Genomic DNA, 19,772 nt, shown 5'->3' with positions numbered 1-19,772 from the left:
ATTGAATCACGCAAATTGGTGAAAGTGAGACAGGTTTGTAATATCCACACATGATGGAGAAGAAAACGGAATCACCGGGTGGCTGAAACAACAGAAATTTCTTTTTGGGAGGCTGGGAAGTCTGAGATCATGGTGCCTGCTGATTTCTCTCCTGCATGCTTCCTCTCTCCTCTCCTGCTGCTGTGTCCTCCTATGGGTAGCTCTCTGGGGCCTACTTCTAAGGGCACTAATCCCATCACAAGGGCCACACCCTCATGACCCCATCCAATCCTCATTACCTCCCAAGGGCCCCACCTCCTAACACCATCACTTTGGGGGTTAGGGCTTCAACCTGAATGAACTTTGGGAAGGACACAAATAGTCACAGCAAGTGTTCCAGAACAAAGACCAGAACCCAGCATCATTGGTTTCAGTGTCACTGCAGAAACATGACATAGCTCAGTTCTTATCAGTGGCATAACAGATGTATGGAAATAACCAAGGGAGCAGGTGCCTTGCTGGGAAACAGCACTCAGCCAGGGATGACATTACATCCAGTGGACTCAGGAAGAATGACAAAGTTTTCAACAGGTAGGTATTGGAGAGAGGACACTGCAGGCACAGAAAGGGCTCTCAAATGGAAAGGTGTGGGTTGTCTTTGGGAAACAGGGACAGAGCCTATTTAACCACCAAGAACTGGGCACGTCAGGCAACAAGGCTGGAAAATCCAGGGTTCTTCTCACTACCCCACTGTATACTCGTGGACACTGTCTCTTTCTTTTCACTGTCTGTTTCCTAGAGTAGAGACCCTGTTCCCTACTTGTTTGGTTGAACCTAAAGGGACTAGCAAGGGCTCTGCAAAGGGTGGTGTATAAATCACACGGCTATTGAAAGGAAACAAAGCCAGCAGTGCCCTCGCAGTGGCAGTGGCGAGGCCGTGCCAGTTGTGGAATGGGGCAGCAGAGCGTTTTCCCAGTCGAAGTGGCAATGCAGTGGGGCAAGAAAGCAGGGAAGCAGGTCTCCTGCAGGGATCTTAAACTAAGTAAGGAGGAAAGACGATCCTTGCCTAAAACACGGGAGGAAGGGGACCTGGGCTTTAGGGTCATCGTGGTCCTTGCACCCCTGGGCTCGGGCGGTCGGAAGAAGGCCTAAGGACCAGAGGTCAAAGGCGTGGAGACAGCGCCCAGCTCGGGGCGGGCCGGGGCCGGGGCCGGGAGCGCCGATGCTCAGCCCCGCGCAGGGTCTGGGAGGAGGAAGGCTCGCTCGTGCAGCGCGTCCCCGGCCCCGGGGGACGGCCTTCGGCGAACCTGCCTGGGCTCCGCACAACAACATCAAAATTGTTGAAATTCTGTTTTTAATACAACCATTTCCAGAACCTCAGACGGCAGTACCCAAAGGAATCTGAAAAATACCCCGCAGGGCAGGGGAGCGGGGCGTGCCCCGAGCCGGGAGGCTGCAGGCGGCCGCAGCGGCGCAGCGCGGCCCGAGGAGCTCTCCCGGGGCGGGGGCCGAGGCTCCCCGCCTCCCCGCAGCCGCGGCCCCCGGCCCCTTGCGCACACCCCCTCGCCGCGCGGCCGCGGGGTCCCGGGCGGGGGCGGGGCCGGCAGAGGCGGGGGCGGGGCCTGGCGGGGCTCGCGGTCGCGGCGGGCGGGAGGCGCAGGCTGTTCCGTCTCCTGATTGGGCCTGGGCTGGGCAAGGGGCGGCGCCTTGGGGCGGCTCTGCGGGCCGGCATTGGGCGCCGGGCAGAGGGGGCGTGGTCCAGTGAAGTCAGTTCCGGTTGGTGTAAAACCCCCGGGGCGGCGGCGACCGGGCTTCAGATGCTTCTGGGTCGCGGCGGGGAGAGGTCCCGAGAGCTCGCGTGCGCGCCTGGGAGTCGAGCGCTAGAGCGACCCGGCGAGGGATGGCGGCCACCGGGACCGCGGCCGCCTCGGCCACCGGCAAGCTCCTGGTGCTGCTGCTGCTCGGGCTCACGGCGCCTGCCGCGGCGCTGGCCGGCTACATCGAGGTGGGCACCGGGCGGGCGCGGAGCGCGGCCTGCGGGCGGGCCCCGGGGGCCGGGGGCGCGGGGGTGGTGGGCGCTGCGGCGGGCTGAGCGCGCCTGCCCCGCCCGCCCGGCTTGGCGCGGCGCTTAGCGCTGGAGGTCGAGCCGCCTCCGCCGCCGCAGAGGCCAAATGAAAGGCATCGGGGCGCAGGGGGGCGCGCGGGGGGCGCGGGGAGCTCCGGGCGCGGGGGCGCGGGGGGCGCGGGGGGCGCGCGGGGGCGCGGGGCTCGGGGAGGGCGCGGGGAGCTCCGGGCGCGGGGGGCGCAGCGGGGTCCGGGCACGCGGGGGCTGCTCCGGGGCTCGGGGGGCGCGGGGGGGCTCGGGGTGCGCGGGGGGCTCGGGGCGCGGTGCGTGCGGGGGGGCGCGCGGAGGGCGCGGGCCGCCCCCACCCCCACCCCCATCCCCATCCCGCCCGCCGTGCCGCCGCCTCCCCGGGGGACCTCTGCGCCCCGCGGCCCCGGGCCCGATGCGGGGCCCCTGCACCCTGCGCGCCGCGGACGCCGCCTTTGTTGGGCTGCCCCTGCACGGCCGCGGGGCCCTGGGGACGCTCGGGCCGCCCCGGGAGCAGCGCCGGCACCGGGCCTCGGGCGGCTTCGGCCTCGCGGACCCGGGAAGGGCCTCTCCGCGCCGGCCTTGCCCCCCCTTTTCAGCGGGTTCCAGCGACGACGAGAGGAACCGACGACTACGCCGTAAAAACTCTGGTTTCATCCTACTTTTTTGGGGGTGGGGGGTGGGGGGTGTTCGGATTTAAGCAGCAGCTGCGATGCATCGGACAAGCCCGGAAACCTTCGTGCTCCGCGGTGGCTCAGGAGCCGGGATGCGCGGCGGGGCCGAGGCCGCTGCGGCGGGGCCGGGGTCGCCGGGGCCGGGGTCGCCGGGGTCGGGGAGGGGCCCACGGCCTGGCCCGGACCCTGCGGCTTCGTGAAACCCGGTGTGTTACCGAGGGAGACGTGCAGCTTTCATTCTTACTTGCCTTCTCGAAATAGAGCTTGAACTGTTGGACCCGAATGGGTCTCGGGTGTAGCTTTTTTTCTCCTCTTTCTCCACTCTTCACTATTTCTAAAATCACAATGGGTTTCTGCACGTTTGGCTAATTTCAGAGAGAAGGGATTGCATGACCTAGGCATCGGCCGAGAAGTTTCCAGTAAAAACCCCAAGTTAGAGCGTGTTCTACAGAAGGTTCAGACATCTGCAGGGTCAGATACGTCTAATCAAGAACACACCTCCGCTGCGGCGGCTTAAAACGTTTGTATTCATCCTGCTTAAAGCTTTATGATTCTTTGCAGGAAGGGGGAAGGGAAGTCGTATTGTAAGTAGAGTTAATGTTTATATACACATGTTTGTAGACCATTATTTTTGTTTCCACACAATGGTTAGATTTCTATCTGTGATCCCCCGATGGGATGTTGCAAGCTAGGTCAGCAGGATGCGAAAGGAAGGAAAAAAAAAAAAAAAAGGATTTTTGTCTGGAACGTAGAATTTTTAGTCATGGTGTCAAAAACCATCCTGCTCCCTCTTTTCCCTCACTTCCCCAGGGGATTCGTAGTTTAAGGCGCCAGTAGATGCACAGTAAAGGATTGGTAGGTTTTAAAGACTAACGTCCTTTCAAGTTTAAGCAGAATATTAACACCTGTATGTGTGCCTGCAGAGAAGGAAAAACCAGTTGTGGATTAAATTCAGTTGTTACCCACAACGTTGTTCATTGAAAAGGCTGGCTAGTTAGAAGGTAGGAATTAAACATTTCCCTAAAATGGTTTATAAGTGCTGTTTTAGGCTGACTTCTGTTCTTTGGAACTGTATTTTTGACCTCACTAAATGATCTTTCAGATCATTTTTCCTTTCGTCAAGTGGGCAAAATTTTATTTGTGCGTGTTTCGTTTCATTTCATTTATTTGCTGTCAGGCAAAGGGCTGCCTAAACCTTAATTTAGATGAGAATGGCCTAAATCGGGATGTCTTTGGGAAGGTCTTTATTGAGATTAGCCAAAGGGATTCTAGCCAAATCCCTGATCAAGTTGCTTGGCGCAGAATTATTGATTGGCAAATCTTTAGTGTTGCTTGGTGTGGACTGAATTAATCTCTTACACCTGTTTAAAAAGAAAAACCTGCCTCTGTACCAGTCATCTCTTTTAAATCCGGGATATGTTCTGTTGTGTGCATGTTCCCATTCGGGATTCTCCGACGGTATTTGTGCTGAAACTCTGCACTCTGTAACAATGGACATTGATGCTTCCGAGAGCCAGAACTCGGGTTCATTCTGCTACATTTAAAAGAGGGCCATTTGACAGACAATTTTCAGGAACCTCAGATAACAAGGTATGACAACTGACTTAGAGGATAAAGAAGGCTTTGTGTTGGTATTCTGAGTGGTATAGGGAATGTCTGATTATGATTTGGGGAGATGCCAAGGCTTCTGATAGGATTAGCAGTCATCATTTTATCATAACTACTAAAAATCTTTTGATAAATATGATAAATTAAGTCTTAGCAATCAGGTCCTTCTGTCATAGAGGGATTTTGTTTCATTATCTAAAACTGGGCTATATGACAGTTTAAAGGCATGTGGCTACTGAGCTTGCAGTATGATTGAGGGAAGTAGTTTTCCACTTTATTTAATTTTAATTAATTTAAGTTGACATTTAAAACTGATAGTTCAGGGACTGGAAAACTTAACTGTTTTTGATAGAATTTGGTTATGTGGATCTACTTTTTGAACTGTACATTTAATGAAATCTAAATGCAGATCAAGTATTTCCTATGCAAATTTAGCATCTGAAATGCATTGTACTGTAACATGCACACCAGATTTTGAAGATTTACAATGAAAAAAAATTGTGAAATATCTCAGTAATTTTTATATTGATGATGACATCGAAATGATGGTATTTTAAACCGTGGCTAAGTAAAATATGTTAAACTTAGTTTCACCTGTTTCTTTTAATCTTAAAGCGGCCACCTGAAAATACAACATATATAGCTCATATTATACTTCTTCTAGACGATGCTAATTTAATGTCTTGCCTGAAATTGATCCAGCATGCTTTTAAATGTTTTTTAGGACAATTTTAAGTGTCATTTTTTTGGTTACTTTTTTCCATTAAAAATGTTATTTAAAAAGAAGTTCAAACTTACAAAAATAGCAAAAATGGTACAAATAACTCTCATACCCAGAATCACCAGTTAATGTTTTTCATATTCAGCATTTGCTTTATTTTTTTATTCTATTCTTATGTATTTTTTGAAGTATTTATGAGTTCCATTCATCCTGCCCCTTAATTCCTTCACTTTATATTTCCTGAGAACCAAGGAAATTGTCTTACGTGTTAGTACAATTATCGATTTAAGGAAATTTGACATTGATATGATGTTAAAATCAAATCTGTCCATATTCCAGTTGTCAGTTGACCCAATAATGTTTTTTATAGCATTCAAAAACATAGTTATTTTTAAAGCTGAAGAGCTTAGAAGTCTTGGCAGTAAAATGTGAAGGGTTATTCATGTTTTTCAAATATAAAAAACAGATTTTTAAAAAGGATCTATTTATTTATTATTTTAGAGGGGGCAGAGGGAGAGGCAGGATAAGGGAGAGAATCTCCAGCAGACTCCCCACTAAGTGGGGAGCCTGTTTGGGGGCTCAGTCTCATGACCCTGAGATCATGACCTGAGCCCTAAATCAAGACTCGGTTGCTTACCAGGTGCCCCTAAGAATCAGATATGTTTAACTTATCTGATGTTTTGACTTTGGAAAATCAAAGCTTAAGCCTTTCAAGATCTTTAATTATGTTTTTCACCCTTTCTGAATTCTTGGGCTTCTACACTTTTTTTTGGTAAGATTTTATTTTTAAGTAATCTCTACCTCCAGTGTGGGGCTTGAATTTACAACCCTAAGATCAAGAGTCACATGGTCTGTTGACTGAGCCATCCAGGCTCCCCATTCTGCACTTTTTCTTTCTTTCTTTCTTTAAAAATTTTATTTATTTATTCATGAGAGAGGCAGAGACACAGGCAGAGGGAGAAGCAGTCTCTATACAGGGAGCCCGATGCGGGACTTGATCCCTGCAGCCCAGAATCACACCCCGAGCTGAAGGCAGGTGCTCAACTGCTGAGCCACCCAGGGGTCCCTGCACGTTCTTTTTGAAATAACAGAAGAAAAATTTTATAGGTGGTACACATTCATTATAAAATTTAAAAAATACAGATGAATAAAAAGGGAAAAATAATCTCAAAACATATCTTCCAGGGAAACCTCACTGTAAACATGGTGTATACCTTAGTAGATCAAGTACATATATTTGGTAAAACTGGCATATATTGCATATTGGAGTTGGTACCTAGCAGTTACTACTTTGAATTGTCCTAAAATGAACTACTGTAAGAAAATAAAGTTTTCTGTGTGATAAAAGGTAGGGATAAATCTTTGTACAGTAATTGTAGTTTCTGGGGGTCATTTGAGAGAGAATTTGAAATTGTCTCTGTTCCAATTTTCAAGAGTTGTTTTTTAGTGAGATAAAGTAGATTATCTTGATGCTTAATTAAATTTAGTATTGTATACCTTGATCTATGGCCTAAGATGGAAAGTGGACCATATCGGCCCATTCAAATAGAAATAGGTTCTAGTCCTTTGTACAACTAATTATTTTTGCTCAATTTTTTTTACATAAGCTCATGAAGCTTTTTTTTTATTTTTTATTTTTTTTTAAGATTTTATGTATGTATTCATGATAGACACACACAAAGAGAGAGGCAGAGACACAGGCAGAGGGAGGAGCAGGCTCCATGCAGGGAGTCTGATGTGGGACTCGATCTTGGGACTCCAGGATCACACCCTGGGCAGAAGGCAGGCGCTTAAACCGCTGAGTCACCCAGGCTGCCCTGAAGTTGTTTTTTAAAAATGAAATGTCTTTATAATCTTTTTATTTTTCAATTCATTTTATTATTTATTAAAAAAAATTCTTAAGAAAGGGGGTGGGGAGGGACAGAGGGGGAGACAGGATCTTAAGCAGGCTCCATGCCCAGCACAGAACCCAACATGGGGCTCAGTCTCATGACTCTGAGATCAAGACAGGAGCTGAAATCAAAGAGTTGGCTGCTTAACCGATTGAGCCACCCAGGCTCCCCAACTATAATTTTTTTTAAACTAGGCTTTTCATTTGTTATTTAGCCTACGAGTGTTTGTTGAATCACTGTTGTTAGGTTCTGTTTTACTTATTTTTATTTTATTTTAAAAATATTTATTTATTGATGAGAGAGACACAAAGAGAGGCAGAGACATAGGCAGAGGGAGAAGCACGCTCCCTGCCGGGAAACACGTGGAACTCTATCCCAGAACCCCGGGATCACACCCTGAGCCAAAGGCAAATGCTCAACCCCTGAGCCACCCAGGTGCCCTGAGGTTCTGTTGTACATGCTAAATGCTACAGTAGTAAAAAACAAATATGCATAGTGCTTTTTACTCTACAGGATGCACTTGCCTGTGATTTCACAGCCGCGCCCTCAGAGAATCTCATTGAGTACATCTGGGAGTCTCAGTTTTAAATCTCCCCAGGTGATTCTTGTGTGCAAGTACAGAAAAACAAAACAGCAGCATACAAAAAAACCTAACAGAACTCTTTTGGGCACATTATCTTCTTAGTCTCTATGGGCAGTTTACCGAAGTCAGTATTGTTATCCCCACTTAAAAAGGGAGTCAGTAGAGGTCAGGGGCCTAAGGCCATGCAGCAGGGCCCAGGTACGAATCCATCTGTCCTCTTCTAAGTCTGTTGCTCTTTCTTTCATCTGCGTCAGGGTGTTTCATAAGGTCTCTCTTGTGGTTGCAGATCTCCTTTTCTATCTTCCCCACTACCAAAAAATCTGATACAAGTATTTGCTTTAAAAGAAATTAATTTCATAGAAGTTAGATATATCATGAACCAGTATATGGCAAACTATATACCAAAGTGGTTATCTTTGAAGGATATAATTACAGGAGACTTTATTCTTTTTACATTTTCCATGGATTTTCCAAAAACTTCTAATGCCTTTTTATATAATGTGCCATGGTGCTTGGGCTCTCTCTCTAAATAATAAGTTTGTTTCATCTTTGTATTCTGCAAAATTTAAGGAAAGGAAATTTAAAAGCCCCCCCCCCCCCCCCCCCCCCCCCAGTTTGTGTGTGTGTGTGGTGGAGGAGGGGGAGTCTTATCAAAGTCAGGGGATGGGATTATTTGGAAGAGATTTACAGTCACTAGCCTAGCTAATTGATAGACAAACCATAGAAGGAGGTTGGTGCTTATCACTGACTGGGATAAGATTGTGGTCCAGAAAAAAGTTAATCAGCATTTGGAGTGGGACACCTGTGAGATCGGTTAACTGAGTAGCTCTGGGCAACCTTTCCATTCTCCCTTTTGCAGCCAAACACCTCTGATGGTTACAGATAGGATGTGGTTCCAGAGGACATGCTGTGGTATGATAATGCCCAGGGGAGGAGGGGACTATCTCTTCCTGTGTATCTCCCCTAAAGGGTGAAGAAATCTTTCTCAAAGCCCACCAGCACAATTCCCCTCAAATCTTACTGGACAGAATTGCACCAGATGCTCCTAGCCAAACCGGATGTTGGCAGGGGAGCGGTACTGCGGGCGGGTTGGGTTCTGTTGGAAAAGTGCTACAGGAGTTGGGTAGATGATCGCATGTGTGCAGCAAGGACATTCTCTGGTTGCTTGTAGAACAGGTGGGCTGGCTGGAAGGAAAAAGAACTAATTCTTACCTAAATTATCTGTGGGTTAAATGTTTGCTGGCAAAACTGAGAAATTGGAGGAACCTCATAAAGGTTTTTTTTTAAGATTTTATTTATTTATTCGTGAGAGAGAGACACACAGAGAGAAAGAGAGAGGCAGAGACATAGGCAGAGGGAGAAGCAGGCTCCATGCAGGGAGCCCGATGTGTGGGACTCGATCCCGGGTCTCCAGGATCACGCCCTGGGCTGAAGGTGGCACTAAACCGCTGAGCCACCCAGGCTGCCCTCACGCAGGGTATTGATTAGGATCTTGGCCCTTCATTTTGAGGGCTGTTGCTGTCTAGAACAGAATGGCTGGAATGATAAGGAATATGAAGAATTTGACATGAAACATGGAGAAACTGTAAGGGAGATACTTAGCTTGGGGGAAGAAGAAAGTGTGGGATTTAGTGGTGGTGGTGAAGAAGAACATAAGCCTTTGAGAATATTTTATAGTTTGTTTCTGGAAGGCTAAGTAGGAAACTGAAGCAGAGTTTTTCCGTGGAGAAATGAGATGAAAAGACTGTAGGACATGGTTTTATTTTACTCCCTTATGAATATTTCCAACATATTATGGTAGAAATACAAAGATATTCCTATATACACCACCCAATTTTGTTAAATTTTAACACTTCCCATATTTGCTTTAGCCTTTTTTTTTTTGAGTACTAAAACATAGATAAATAAAACATTACAGTAGAAAGGCCTCCTTTGAACGTTTTCCAATCCCATTAATCTTTCTTTCCAGAAGTAACTCTTATCTTGAGTTGGAAGTTTAGCATTCCCGTTCATGTTTTCATGCTGAGAGACATCCCTTTCTTCTTTTTGGATTCCAAAGAAGTTTGTTCAGGTTCTTAGAGTTGTAATAAATGTTTATCAATGCAGTGCATTAATTGTTTGAACATAATTATGATTTAAAAGCTAAGATACTTGAAGTGGAAGTGAAGGTAGCCCCGTCCTCCTGAAGGTGCCAGGCATACATGGCACCATTGCAACCCTCCCTACATCAAAAGCCCTTGAGTATTTTTTAGTGTATGTGCTGCCGAAGCGAGCACTGCCCTTGAGTATTTTTGAGCTTTTTAAAATTTATAACTCAGTGTATTTTCATAAAACACATACTGATGTAACTACTGCCAAGGTAAAAAATAGAACATTCCCACCCTAACCGCCCCCTCTAGTAATTATTACACTGACCTTTCTGGTAATTATTTATTCTTTATAGTTTTACCATCCAACCATTTGTCCTTATTCACTGTAGTTTATCCTGCTTTCTAGATTTATATAAATGGAATCCTTCCGTATGTATTCTTAAGTATCTGGGCTCTTTCACTAAGCTTGTTTTTGTTAACATTTTTTTCCCCCAAGTAATCTCTATACCCAGTGTGGGGCTCAGACTCACGGCTCTGAGATCAAGAGCCACATGCTCTTCTGACTGATGTAGTTAGGTGCTTTTCTTTCACTAAACATGGTTTTGAGAGTCATCGGTATTGTTGAGTGTAGCTGTGTAGTGTTCCAGTGTATGAAGAAACCATGATGTGTTTTGCTAATGGACGTTTGGGATGTTTCCAGTTTGATATTATTGGGATACTGCTCTGCTCTTTGGTTTGCCTTTTTACTCTCCTAATGATCCCTTTGGAGGAAGTTCTTAATTTTGATGTCTAACATATCTCTTTATTATTATTGTGATAGGTGTTTTTTTTTTGTGTGTGTGTACTATTTGAGAAGTCTTTTCCTACCCTGAGGACATAAAATTATTCTCCTAGATTGTCTATTTGGAGCTTTTTATTTTGCCTGCCACACTTAGAGGTACTGTTTACCTGGGTCTGATTTTTGTGTAATGAGAAGCACGGGTCTTTTTATTTTTATCTTTTCCATATGGGTATGTGGCCCATACCATATGGCTATCCAGCTTGCACCATTTATTGTCAAGGTCATCCTTTCCCTTCTGTTCTCCCATGGCGCCTTCGTTGTTAATTAATATCTCTGTATGGGTGAGTCTGTTTCTCGGCTTTCTTAATCATTGATGCCTGTGTGTATTTTGCACCAAGTCTATACTCTTCTAATAACTGTGCTTTATAATGAGATTCCATATCTGCTAGAGCATGCCCTTTTACCTAGGTTGTCTTTTAATATTGTTTTGACTATTTCATAATTTTTTTCTTATATATATATTTGCTGCATATGACTGAAAACAGTCACTTGTCAGAATTTTGATCGAGATTGCACTGAGTCTAGTTAATTGGAGAAAAGTTGATTGTTTTTAATGTTGAGTCTTCCAGGGGCACCTGGATGGCTCAGTTGGTTGAGCGTCTGAGTCTTGATGTCAGCTCAGGTCTTGATCTCAAGGTTGTGAGTTTGAGTCCTGCACTGGGCTCTGCGCTGGGCGTGGAGACTACGTAAGATATATATATATTTATACATATATATAAAAGGAGAATGTGTCCACTAATCTAGAAACATGGCACATACCTTTATTTAGGTCTTCTCTCATTACTCAATCTTTTTATAGCTTTCTGCATAGAGCTCTTGTACCATCTTGTATTAGATTTATTTGTAGGTATTTGGTTATTTTTAATGCTGTTGTAAATTTTTTGTTGTCCTTTTGTTGTGGTTGTGGAAATGCAGTTGATATTTCCAAATTGACTCTGTATCCAGGAGATCTGTTAAATTTGTGCACTGATTCTAAAAATTTATTAGTAATTTTGAAAATTTCTGAATATGTTCTGTGGATTTTGACAGTTTTTAATTTCTTCCCTTCCAGTTCTTAGAGCTTTAATTTCTTTTTCTTGCTTTACTGCACTGGCTATGACTTGTAAAATGTTCAGGAAAGTGGTAGTAATAGCTGGTATCTTTATTCAGTTCCTGATCTCAAGAGGGAAACTACATTTCACCGTTTATGATACTTATGGATTTCTTTGTGGATACCATGTCCTTCCTTTATTAGATTGGGGAAGAGCTCTTTTATTCTCTAATTGCTCAAGATTCTTGTCAGGAATGAATATTGATTATTTTTCACGTTTTTCTCCAAATGATTAGATGGTCATATGATTTTTCTCTTTAATTTTGATAGTGTGAAATATATTGATTAATCTTTTAAATATGTAAGCATCTTATGCATTCCTGAAATGAGCCAAACTTATTTATTTTCTGGATTTGGTTTGCTAAAATATTATTCAGGATTTTTGCCTCTGTGTTCAATAGTGGGTTTGGGGGTACCCAAGGTGCCTCAGTCACTCTGTCCCACACTCACTGTCTCTCTTGCATAAATCTTAAAAAAAAATCATTTAAAAAAGTGGATTTGATTTTTTTTTTTTTTTTTTTTTAAGTTGTAAAAAGGATGCCTCAGTGGCTCAGTTAAATGTGTGACTCTTGATCTCAGCCCAGGTCTTGATCTCAGGGTCATGAGTTCAAACCCCTACTTAAAAAAAAAAAACAAAAAAACAAACAAAAAAAAGTGGGTTTAACCTGTTTTTCTCTTTTATAACATATCAGGTTTTGGTTTTAAAGTTCTATGGCCTCAGAAAGACTTGGAGAGAGAGGTTATTGCCTCCTTTTTTATTGGCATTATTTTTTCTTTTAATGTTTGGAAAAAATTTACCAGTGAAGCCATCTGGACTTTTATTTTTGGTAAGGTTTCCAAGTATGGATTTAATTCATTTACAAATTATAGGATTAGACCTATCTTGTGTGAGTTTGGTTAAGTTTCTCTAGTAATCTATGACATTGGACTTTTTAAATTGATATTGTTTGATCAAACTTGTTTATGATACACTCTTAGTAGTCTTTGTAATATGGGTAGAATCTGCAATGATGCCCTCTTTTTTCATTCCTCACTTTGGTTATTTTTGTGTATTTGTTTTGCTTTATTTAGTCTCTCCTCCAAGTGTTAAGTCTTTTTAAATAATCAGCTTTGGGCTTTGTTGATCCTCTCTGTTGTGTGTTTATTTTGCATTTTCTTCTATTTTTTTTTTTTTTAGATTTTATTTTTAAGTAATCTCTACACCCAAATCAAACTAACAGCCTTGAGCTCAAGAGTCGTGTGCTTTACAGACTGAGTCAGCCTTCATTTTACTTATTTCTGCTGATTATTATTTTCTTTCTACTTTCCAGGGGCTTAATTTATTCTTTTTCAAACAATTTGATATGACTGCTGAAAAATTTCTTTCAGCCTTTCTGCTTTCATATTAATTTAAAGCTATAAATTTCCCTCTGAACAGGGCTTTAGCTGCTGTTCACAAGGGATTTTTTAAAAGTTATTTGTTTATTTAATTTTTTAAAAGTTGAGATGCACCTGACCTATAACATTGTGCAAATTTAAGGTGTACAGTGTGTTGGTTTATATATTGTAATATGATTACCACTGTCATGTTAGCTAATACCACTATCACATAATGTAATTATCTTTTTTGTAGTAAGAACAATTAAGATCTAGTCTCTTAGTAGGTTTGAAATTTGTAATATAGTACTATTGATTATAATCACTGTGCTGTGCATTGATCTCCAAAACTTATTTACTAGTTGTTAAGTTTGTACCCTTAAACAAGCATTTTATTTTTTTATTTTTAAAAATTTTATTTATTTATTCATGACAGAGAGAGAGAGAGAGAGGGGCAGAGAATCAGGCAGAAAGAGAAGCAGGCCTCACCCAGGGAGCCCGATGTGGGACTCCATCCCAGGTCTCCAAGATCACGCCCTGGGCTGAAGGTGGTGCTAAACCGCTGAGCCACCTGGAGTCTGCCTTGGGGCTTGATCCCACGACCGACCATAAGATTACGGCCTGAGCCAAAGTCATACACTTAACTGACTGAGCCACCCAGATGCCCCCACCATATAAATTTTGATAAGACTATTTTTATTATCATTCAGTAAAAAATTTGGTTTTCCATTATAATTCTATTTTTTTCTCCATGGGCTATTTAGAAGTACCTTTGCTGGGGCACGTGGGTGGCTCAGTCGGTTAGTGTCTGTCTCTTGACCTCATCTCAGGTCTTAACCTCCAGGGCATGAGTTCAGGCCCCACTCCTCGCTCCTGGATGGGCTCCTCAGTGGGCATGGAGCCTACTTAAAAGGAAAAATACATTTGTTAATTTCTAAATATGGGGGATATTTCTGATTGTCTTTTTGTTATTTAATCCAGCTTAACTGCATTGTGGTCAGAGAACTAGTCTGTATGATTTGGAATTTGTTGAGACTTCTTTTATGACTCATTTATGGTGAAATTTTCATCCTGCTTATGAAGAAAATGTCTATTCAGTTTTAACTTCTGATTTTTTTTTTTTTTAAACTTCTGATGTTTTGTATGTATGTGCTGGTCATGTTTTTATGTTCAGGTTTTTATCCTTAATGATTTTTTTGGATAATTTTTTTTTCTCCTTGTAGTTTTGACAATGTTTGTTTTATTTTGAAGCTGTTTTTAGGTGTGTACAGATTTAGAATTATTATTACTATTTTTAAAGATTTTTATTTGAGAGTGAGAAAGAGCACAAGCCAGGCAAGGGGTGGAGGGAGAAGCAGGGAGCCTGACATGGGGCTCAAGCCTGGGATCATGACCTGAGCTTAACCAACTGAGCCACCCAAGTTCCCCCAGATTTAGAATTACTATCTCTTCCTGAAGAATGGAATCTCCCATAGTTTCCAGTAATATTTTTTGCCTTTATTAATATTTTGTCTAATAATATTTCTATATGTTTTACATGTGTTGTGGTTTTCTCTTTTGTTAACCTAGCACTTGTGTTTTCCTGGAATATTTAGTACATTTACATTTAATGGGGCTGCTGGTATGCTTGGGTTCTCATCTACCGTTATATTTAATGCTTTTTGTTTGTTTTGCCAGTTCTGTGTCTGTTTTCTTAGTTAATCCCTTTGGAACTTGTTACTGTTTCACTTCTCTCTCTTATTACTTTGGAACGTATTTATATATCTTTTATTATTACTTAGTGGCTACTTGAGAAATTTCAGTGTCTGTCACTTACCAGTGTCTTACATTAATTGGTATTTTTCTCCTCTTCCTGGACAATAGAAGACCTTAGAAGACTTTAATTCCATTTAACCCCTTCTCATCTCTTTTGCCATGGTTGTCACGTATGTTCATTTCATTTTAAACCCCGGAGGACATTACACAAGCCATGTTTTATACAGTCAAGTGAATTTAGGTCGGTGGCATTATGAGTATCATCTGGGAAACTTTTGCAAAATAGAGATAGCTGGCTCCAATTTGGACAAATGACATCAGGATCTCTTGACAGAGGGTCAAGCATTAGTATTTCCTAAAAACCCCTCACGTAATTCACACTTGTAGTAAAATTGAGAGGCTCTGATATAGATTTACATATTTATTCTCATTTTTTATGCATCTCTGACCTTTCCAGGATAATTTTTTGACTCCAAAACACTTTAGAATTCTAAGGGTAGGTTGGCTAGTGATGTATTCTTTCACCAAATATCTTTTCCATTGTCTTTCTTGACAGAGATAGGCTCATTGAGAACAGAATTTTCTTTCCTCATCTTACAGCGTTTACTCCATTCCTGATATTTTGTTACCAATATCCTAATATTGAATGTTATCAACAACTTGAATTTGTTGTCAGCATAATTATACTCCTTCGAAAATAATGTGTTCCTAAGTCTACTTTTAAGCTTTTCTCTTTGAATCTAGTTTTCAACGATTATGCTATTATATACTTAGGTGTAGTTTTTTAAAAAATAGGTTCTCTTTGGGGTTTCTGAGTGGCTCAGTTGGTTAAAGGTCTGATTCTTGATTTCAGCTCAGTCATGATCTTGGGGTTGAGGTATCTGCTGGGTGTGGACCCTACTTACTATTCTCTCTTCCTCTCCCTCTGTCCCTCCCTATTTGCGTGGTCTCTCTCTCTAAAAAAAGAATTAAATTTTTAAAAAAATGTATTCTTGTAGACCTGCTTGAGTCTGTGGTTTGATGACTTTAATCAGTTTTAGAACATTCCCAGCTATTTTCTTTTTAAGTATTGTTTTAAAAAAATTTTTATTTATTTATTCAAGAGAGACACACAGAGAGTCAGAGACCCAGGCAGAGGGAGAAGCATGTTCCCTGCAGGGAACCTGATTCGGGACTCGATCCCGGGACCCTGGGATCACGACCTGAGTAAAAGGCAGAAGCTCAACCTCTGAGCCACCTGAGCATCCCTCTTTTTAAGTATTTAAATATTGCTTCCACCTAATTTTCTCCTTTCCCATGGGACTCCAAAAACAAACATCTTAGACGTTGCCACTGTGTCTTCTGTGTCTCTCCAGGCCTCATTCGATAGTTTTTCTTCCGGCCCATCTTTCTGTTTACTAATAATTATTTCAGCTATATTTGATCTGCCTTGAAGTCCATCCGTTGAGTTCTTATTTATAGTTAATATAGTTTCAGGTTTTTTTATTTTATTTTTTATTTTATTTTTTTTATTTATTTATGATAGTCACAGAGAGAGAGAGAGAGAGAGAGAGAGGCAGAGACACAGGCAGAGGGAGAAGCAGGCTCCATGCACCGGGAGCCCGATGTGGGATTTGATCCCGGGTCTCCAGGATCGCGCCCTGGGCCAAAGGCAGGCGCCAAACCGCTGCGCCACCCAGGGATCCCAGTTTCAGGTTTTTTTTTAAACTTTTATTTAAAGATTTTACTTCTGTATTTGAGAGAGAGATTGCACAAGCCAGGGGGAGAGAGGCAGCGTCGACTCCCCCACTGAGCAGAGACCCCAATTTGGGGCTCTATCCTAGGACCTTGGGATCATGACCCGAGCCAAAGGCAGATGCCTGACTGAGCTGCCCAGATGCCCCTGTGGTTTCAGTTTTACAATTAAAATTTTAAAAACATCAAAAAAAGTTTTTTTTTTTGAGGTTTGGCTGTTACTCCAATTATCATACTATATAATATTAGTTTTAGTAAAAATGTGGCATGCTTGGGGTGCCTGGGTGGCTCAGTGGGTTGGATGTCTGCCTTTGGCTCAAGTCATGACCTCACAGTCCTGGGATCGAGCCCCGCATCAGGCTCCTTACTCAGCCGAGAGCCTGGTTCACCCTCTTCCCCTGCTGTTCCCCCTGCTTGTGCATGCTGTCTTGCTTGCTCTCTCTTTCTTGCTGTCAAATAAATAAAATCTTAAAAAAAAAAAAAATGGAATGCTTCGTGAATTTGTCATCCTTGTGTAGAGGCCATGCTAATCTTCTCTATATCATCCCAACTTTAGTATATGTGCTCTGAAGCAAGCTCCCGACAATCAACATGGAGGTAAAACATTGCAGTAAGTGGTTCTTACTAATCAGAAAGCCAAGGAAAAACTCTTCGAAGGCCCTCAGTTTCTCAGCTATCGAACCACTATCAGTAATTGTCTTTTATGACTCAGATGTGTATGATCTATCTCAGGGACCTATTTGCCACTTCTTAAAATCTTTTATAAAAAATGACTGAGATTCTGGGGCACCTGGCTGGCTCAGTTGAAAGAACATGTGACTCTTGATCTTGGGGTTGTGAGTTCAAGGTCCAATTGGGTGTAGAGATGATTTAAAACAAGTATTTTTAAAAAGTGACTTGAGATTCTAAATTGACTCCTTACAAATGATAATTAAAGGCAAGCTTTAGAATGTATCATGTGTTAAAGAAGAAATACAAAATCACTGAGAAAAAATTAGACTGTTATGGGTAAAGCAAAACAAAACCAAAAAATTAACTGATTAAAGAATTAAAGTATTTACCATTTGGAAAAATAATTTATTTTCCCACTCTTTTTATACAGCTTACTTAAAAACAATGGATATTACCCGTTTCCCTCCCATTTGACATATTGAATAACTTTCCAGGGTCTTAAATATTATACACTACTTTTGGTTGAATCACTCTTTGTGGTTTGGGGTTTTTTAACTCCCTGCATTTAAAAAAAAATTTAGTATTATTCTTTTTAGCCAATGTTACTAAAAAGTAACGTGATTAAGATGGAGCAGAACACACATACTACTTGTTGGTGCATTTGGAAAAATGCCCCAGAACCCTTCTCTACTTGCATCCTGGGGTCAGCTCTCTGAGGGGACAGCCACCTGGGCAGGACTGCCCTTCCAAGGCTTTAGGAAGTCTGCAGGACTGCCCTTCCAAGGCTTAGGAAGGCTTAGGAGAGGGGTGCCAGAGTAGACCAGCCTGTCACAGGGTCCTCTGCATTCTGGCCACTGGACTTCTCCGTGGAGGTCTTCCCCAAACAGGGGACAGTGTATATGTGGTAAGAGCAGAGCGTTTTCTTCATTAGGTGTGGCTGGTCATGAAAGGGACAGCTGTCCAGGTTGGGCTGGGACTTGGTACATCTGGTTCTGCCAGTCTCGCCCAAGAAGTAGTTCATCCCAGCCACAACTTGCTCGTGGAGGCCCACCCCCTGAGCACCACCTGCAGTGCCCTTGCTCACCTTGTTGAACTTGGTTAGGGCAAAGTTTGACACCTGCCGCGCATCCTCCTCATTGACATGGTCAGCTGCCCACGGGGTGCCCACCATTGGAGACCGGCTCCTGTTCATGCCAGGGCTAGGGGCAGGGCCAGGGCCAGGGTGGCTGGCAGGGTGCGCAGGGGCCCAGCCATAGTGTGGATGAAGCTTAGAGAGGAGTGATCCAGCAGTGGCCCTCCCTGCATTTTTAAACGTACAATGTTTATACACCCTAAGTCGCTTCCGTACCCTGAATATGGAGAACTTAAAATGATGCAGACGTTTCCAGTTACTGCAGAAGAATGCTGTTGACCATCAGTGGTTGGGTATTTGCAGTATTGGAATTACAATTTGAATATATGATTGCATTTTGCTCTTATATTATAAGAATAAGTGAGAAAATGGGAAGCAAAGTGCTTATTGATAAAAAGTACGTGGCTTAAGTGTTGGTTCTTATGTGGTGCTTTCTGGAGTCTTTGAAGTTAGGGGACCACTCAGTGGGCTCCATGATGTAGGAAAGTGAGGGAATGTTATTATGTATTTTATTATCACTGTTCTTTGAAAAGATTTTGAGTGAGAGAGTGAGCAACCATGTGGGGGTGGGGGGAGTGTAGAGGGAGAAGCACCACTCCCCCTGAGCAGGGAGGCCCAGTGGGGCTTGAGGTGGACCTCCATCCCAGGACTGTGGGATCATGACCTGAGCCTGATGCCTATGCAGAGGTCAGTCTCAAAACCCTGAGATCATGACCTGACCTGAAATCAAGAGTCTGATGCTTAACTGCCTGAGCCACCCAGGGGCCCCTGTTTAAGTAGCCTCCAGGCCCAACCTGGGGCTTGAACTCATGACCCTGAGATCAAGCGTTGCATGCTCTTCTGACTGAGCCAGCCAGTCGCCCCAGGAAGGAGTGTGTTCAGATGCTGGAATTAAGTTTTCAAGGATATTTTTTTTGTCCTGAAACACTGGGAGTAATTGAGATTTGTAGAAATCATTACCTTTCTTGTAGCAAAATCCCCAAATAACATGCATATCTTTGAACTTGCTCATTTTTTAAAGAATATATTATATATAAAAGCAAGGATCTTCCCATGCTGTAATTTATTTAATTCATTCCTCTGTAATTGGATATTCATATTTCTGTTTTTTCTCTAATGTAAACCGTATATGATGGATAGTGCCTCTTTTTTGTTTTATCATTTTAGCTGTATCTCAAATTGACATTTAAAAGAACCTTTGCATATAACTTGTTTTAAAGTTGAAGACTTTAAAACCATGGTAATTGGTTCATTTGAAATTCTTCATAGTCATCATTATTAGCCCATATTTATTAAATTGCTGTATGCAGGGCACTGTGACAGCAGAAATAACACTCTAGCTGCAAGCAGCGCATGAGTTACTAAGATGATAAATGAAAGAAACCTTTAATGTTGTTGGAAAAGTGATAGTCAACACTTCTCCAGTCTTTTATTTTTTTAAGGATTTTATTTATTCATGAGAGAGAGAGGCAGAGACACAAGCAGAGGGAGAAGCAGACTCCCTGTGCGGGAGCCCGATGTGGGACTCCATCCCAGGACCCCGGGATCACACC

General features: G+C 42.9%; 1 protein-coding gene and 1 non-coding gene across 5 annotated transcripts in view; one reads left to right on the top strand and one right to left on the bottom strand.

The window, feature by feature from the left end:
* The first annotated feature begins 1,647 nt into the window (after window positions 1–1,647).
* The window catches only part of APLP2 (amyloid beta precursor like protein 2), an 81,163-nt gene continuing 63,038 nt past the window's right edge, over window positions 1,648–19,772 (top strand). For 2 of the 4 annotated variants that reach the window (XM_072729328.1, XM_072729326.1), the window contains exon 1: window positions 1,727–1,984. In XM_072729328.1, coding sequence (XP_072585429.1) covers window positions 1,880–1,984 — 105 coding nt within the window. In that variant the 5' untranslated portion in view covers window positions 1,727–1,879. Of the gene's footprint in view, window positions 1,985–19,772 lie in introns of all 4 variants that reach the window. The other 2 variants (XM_072729327.1, XM_072729325.1) reach the window with 2 other exon arrangements.
* Window positions 16,893–16,994, bottom strand: LOC112920393 (U6 spliceosomal RNA). Its single transcript, XR_003235056.1, has one exon. It is a non-coding gene; the product is annotated as a U6 spliceosomal RNA (small nuclear RNA).

Source organism: Vulpes vulpes, chromosome 12 (genome assembly GCF_048418805.1).
Source record: "Vulpes vulpes isolate BD-2025 chromosome 12, VulVul3, whole genome shotgun sequence".
Lineage (NCBI taxonomy): Eukaryota > Metazoa > Chordata > Mammalia > Carnivora > Canidae > Vulpes > Vulpes vulpes.
The sequence above is the reverse complement of the archived record's forward strand: the minus strand, read 5'-3'. Positions and strand labels throughout refer to the sequence as shown.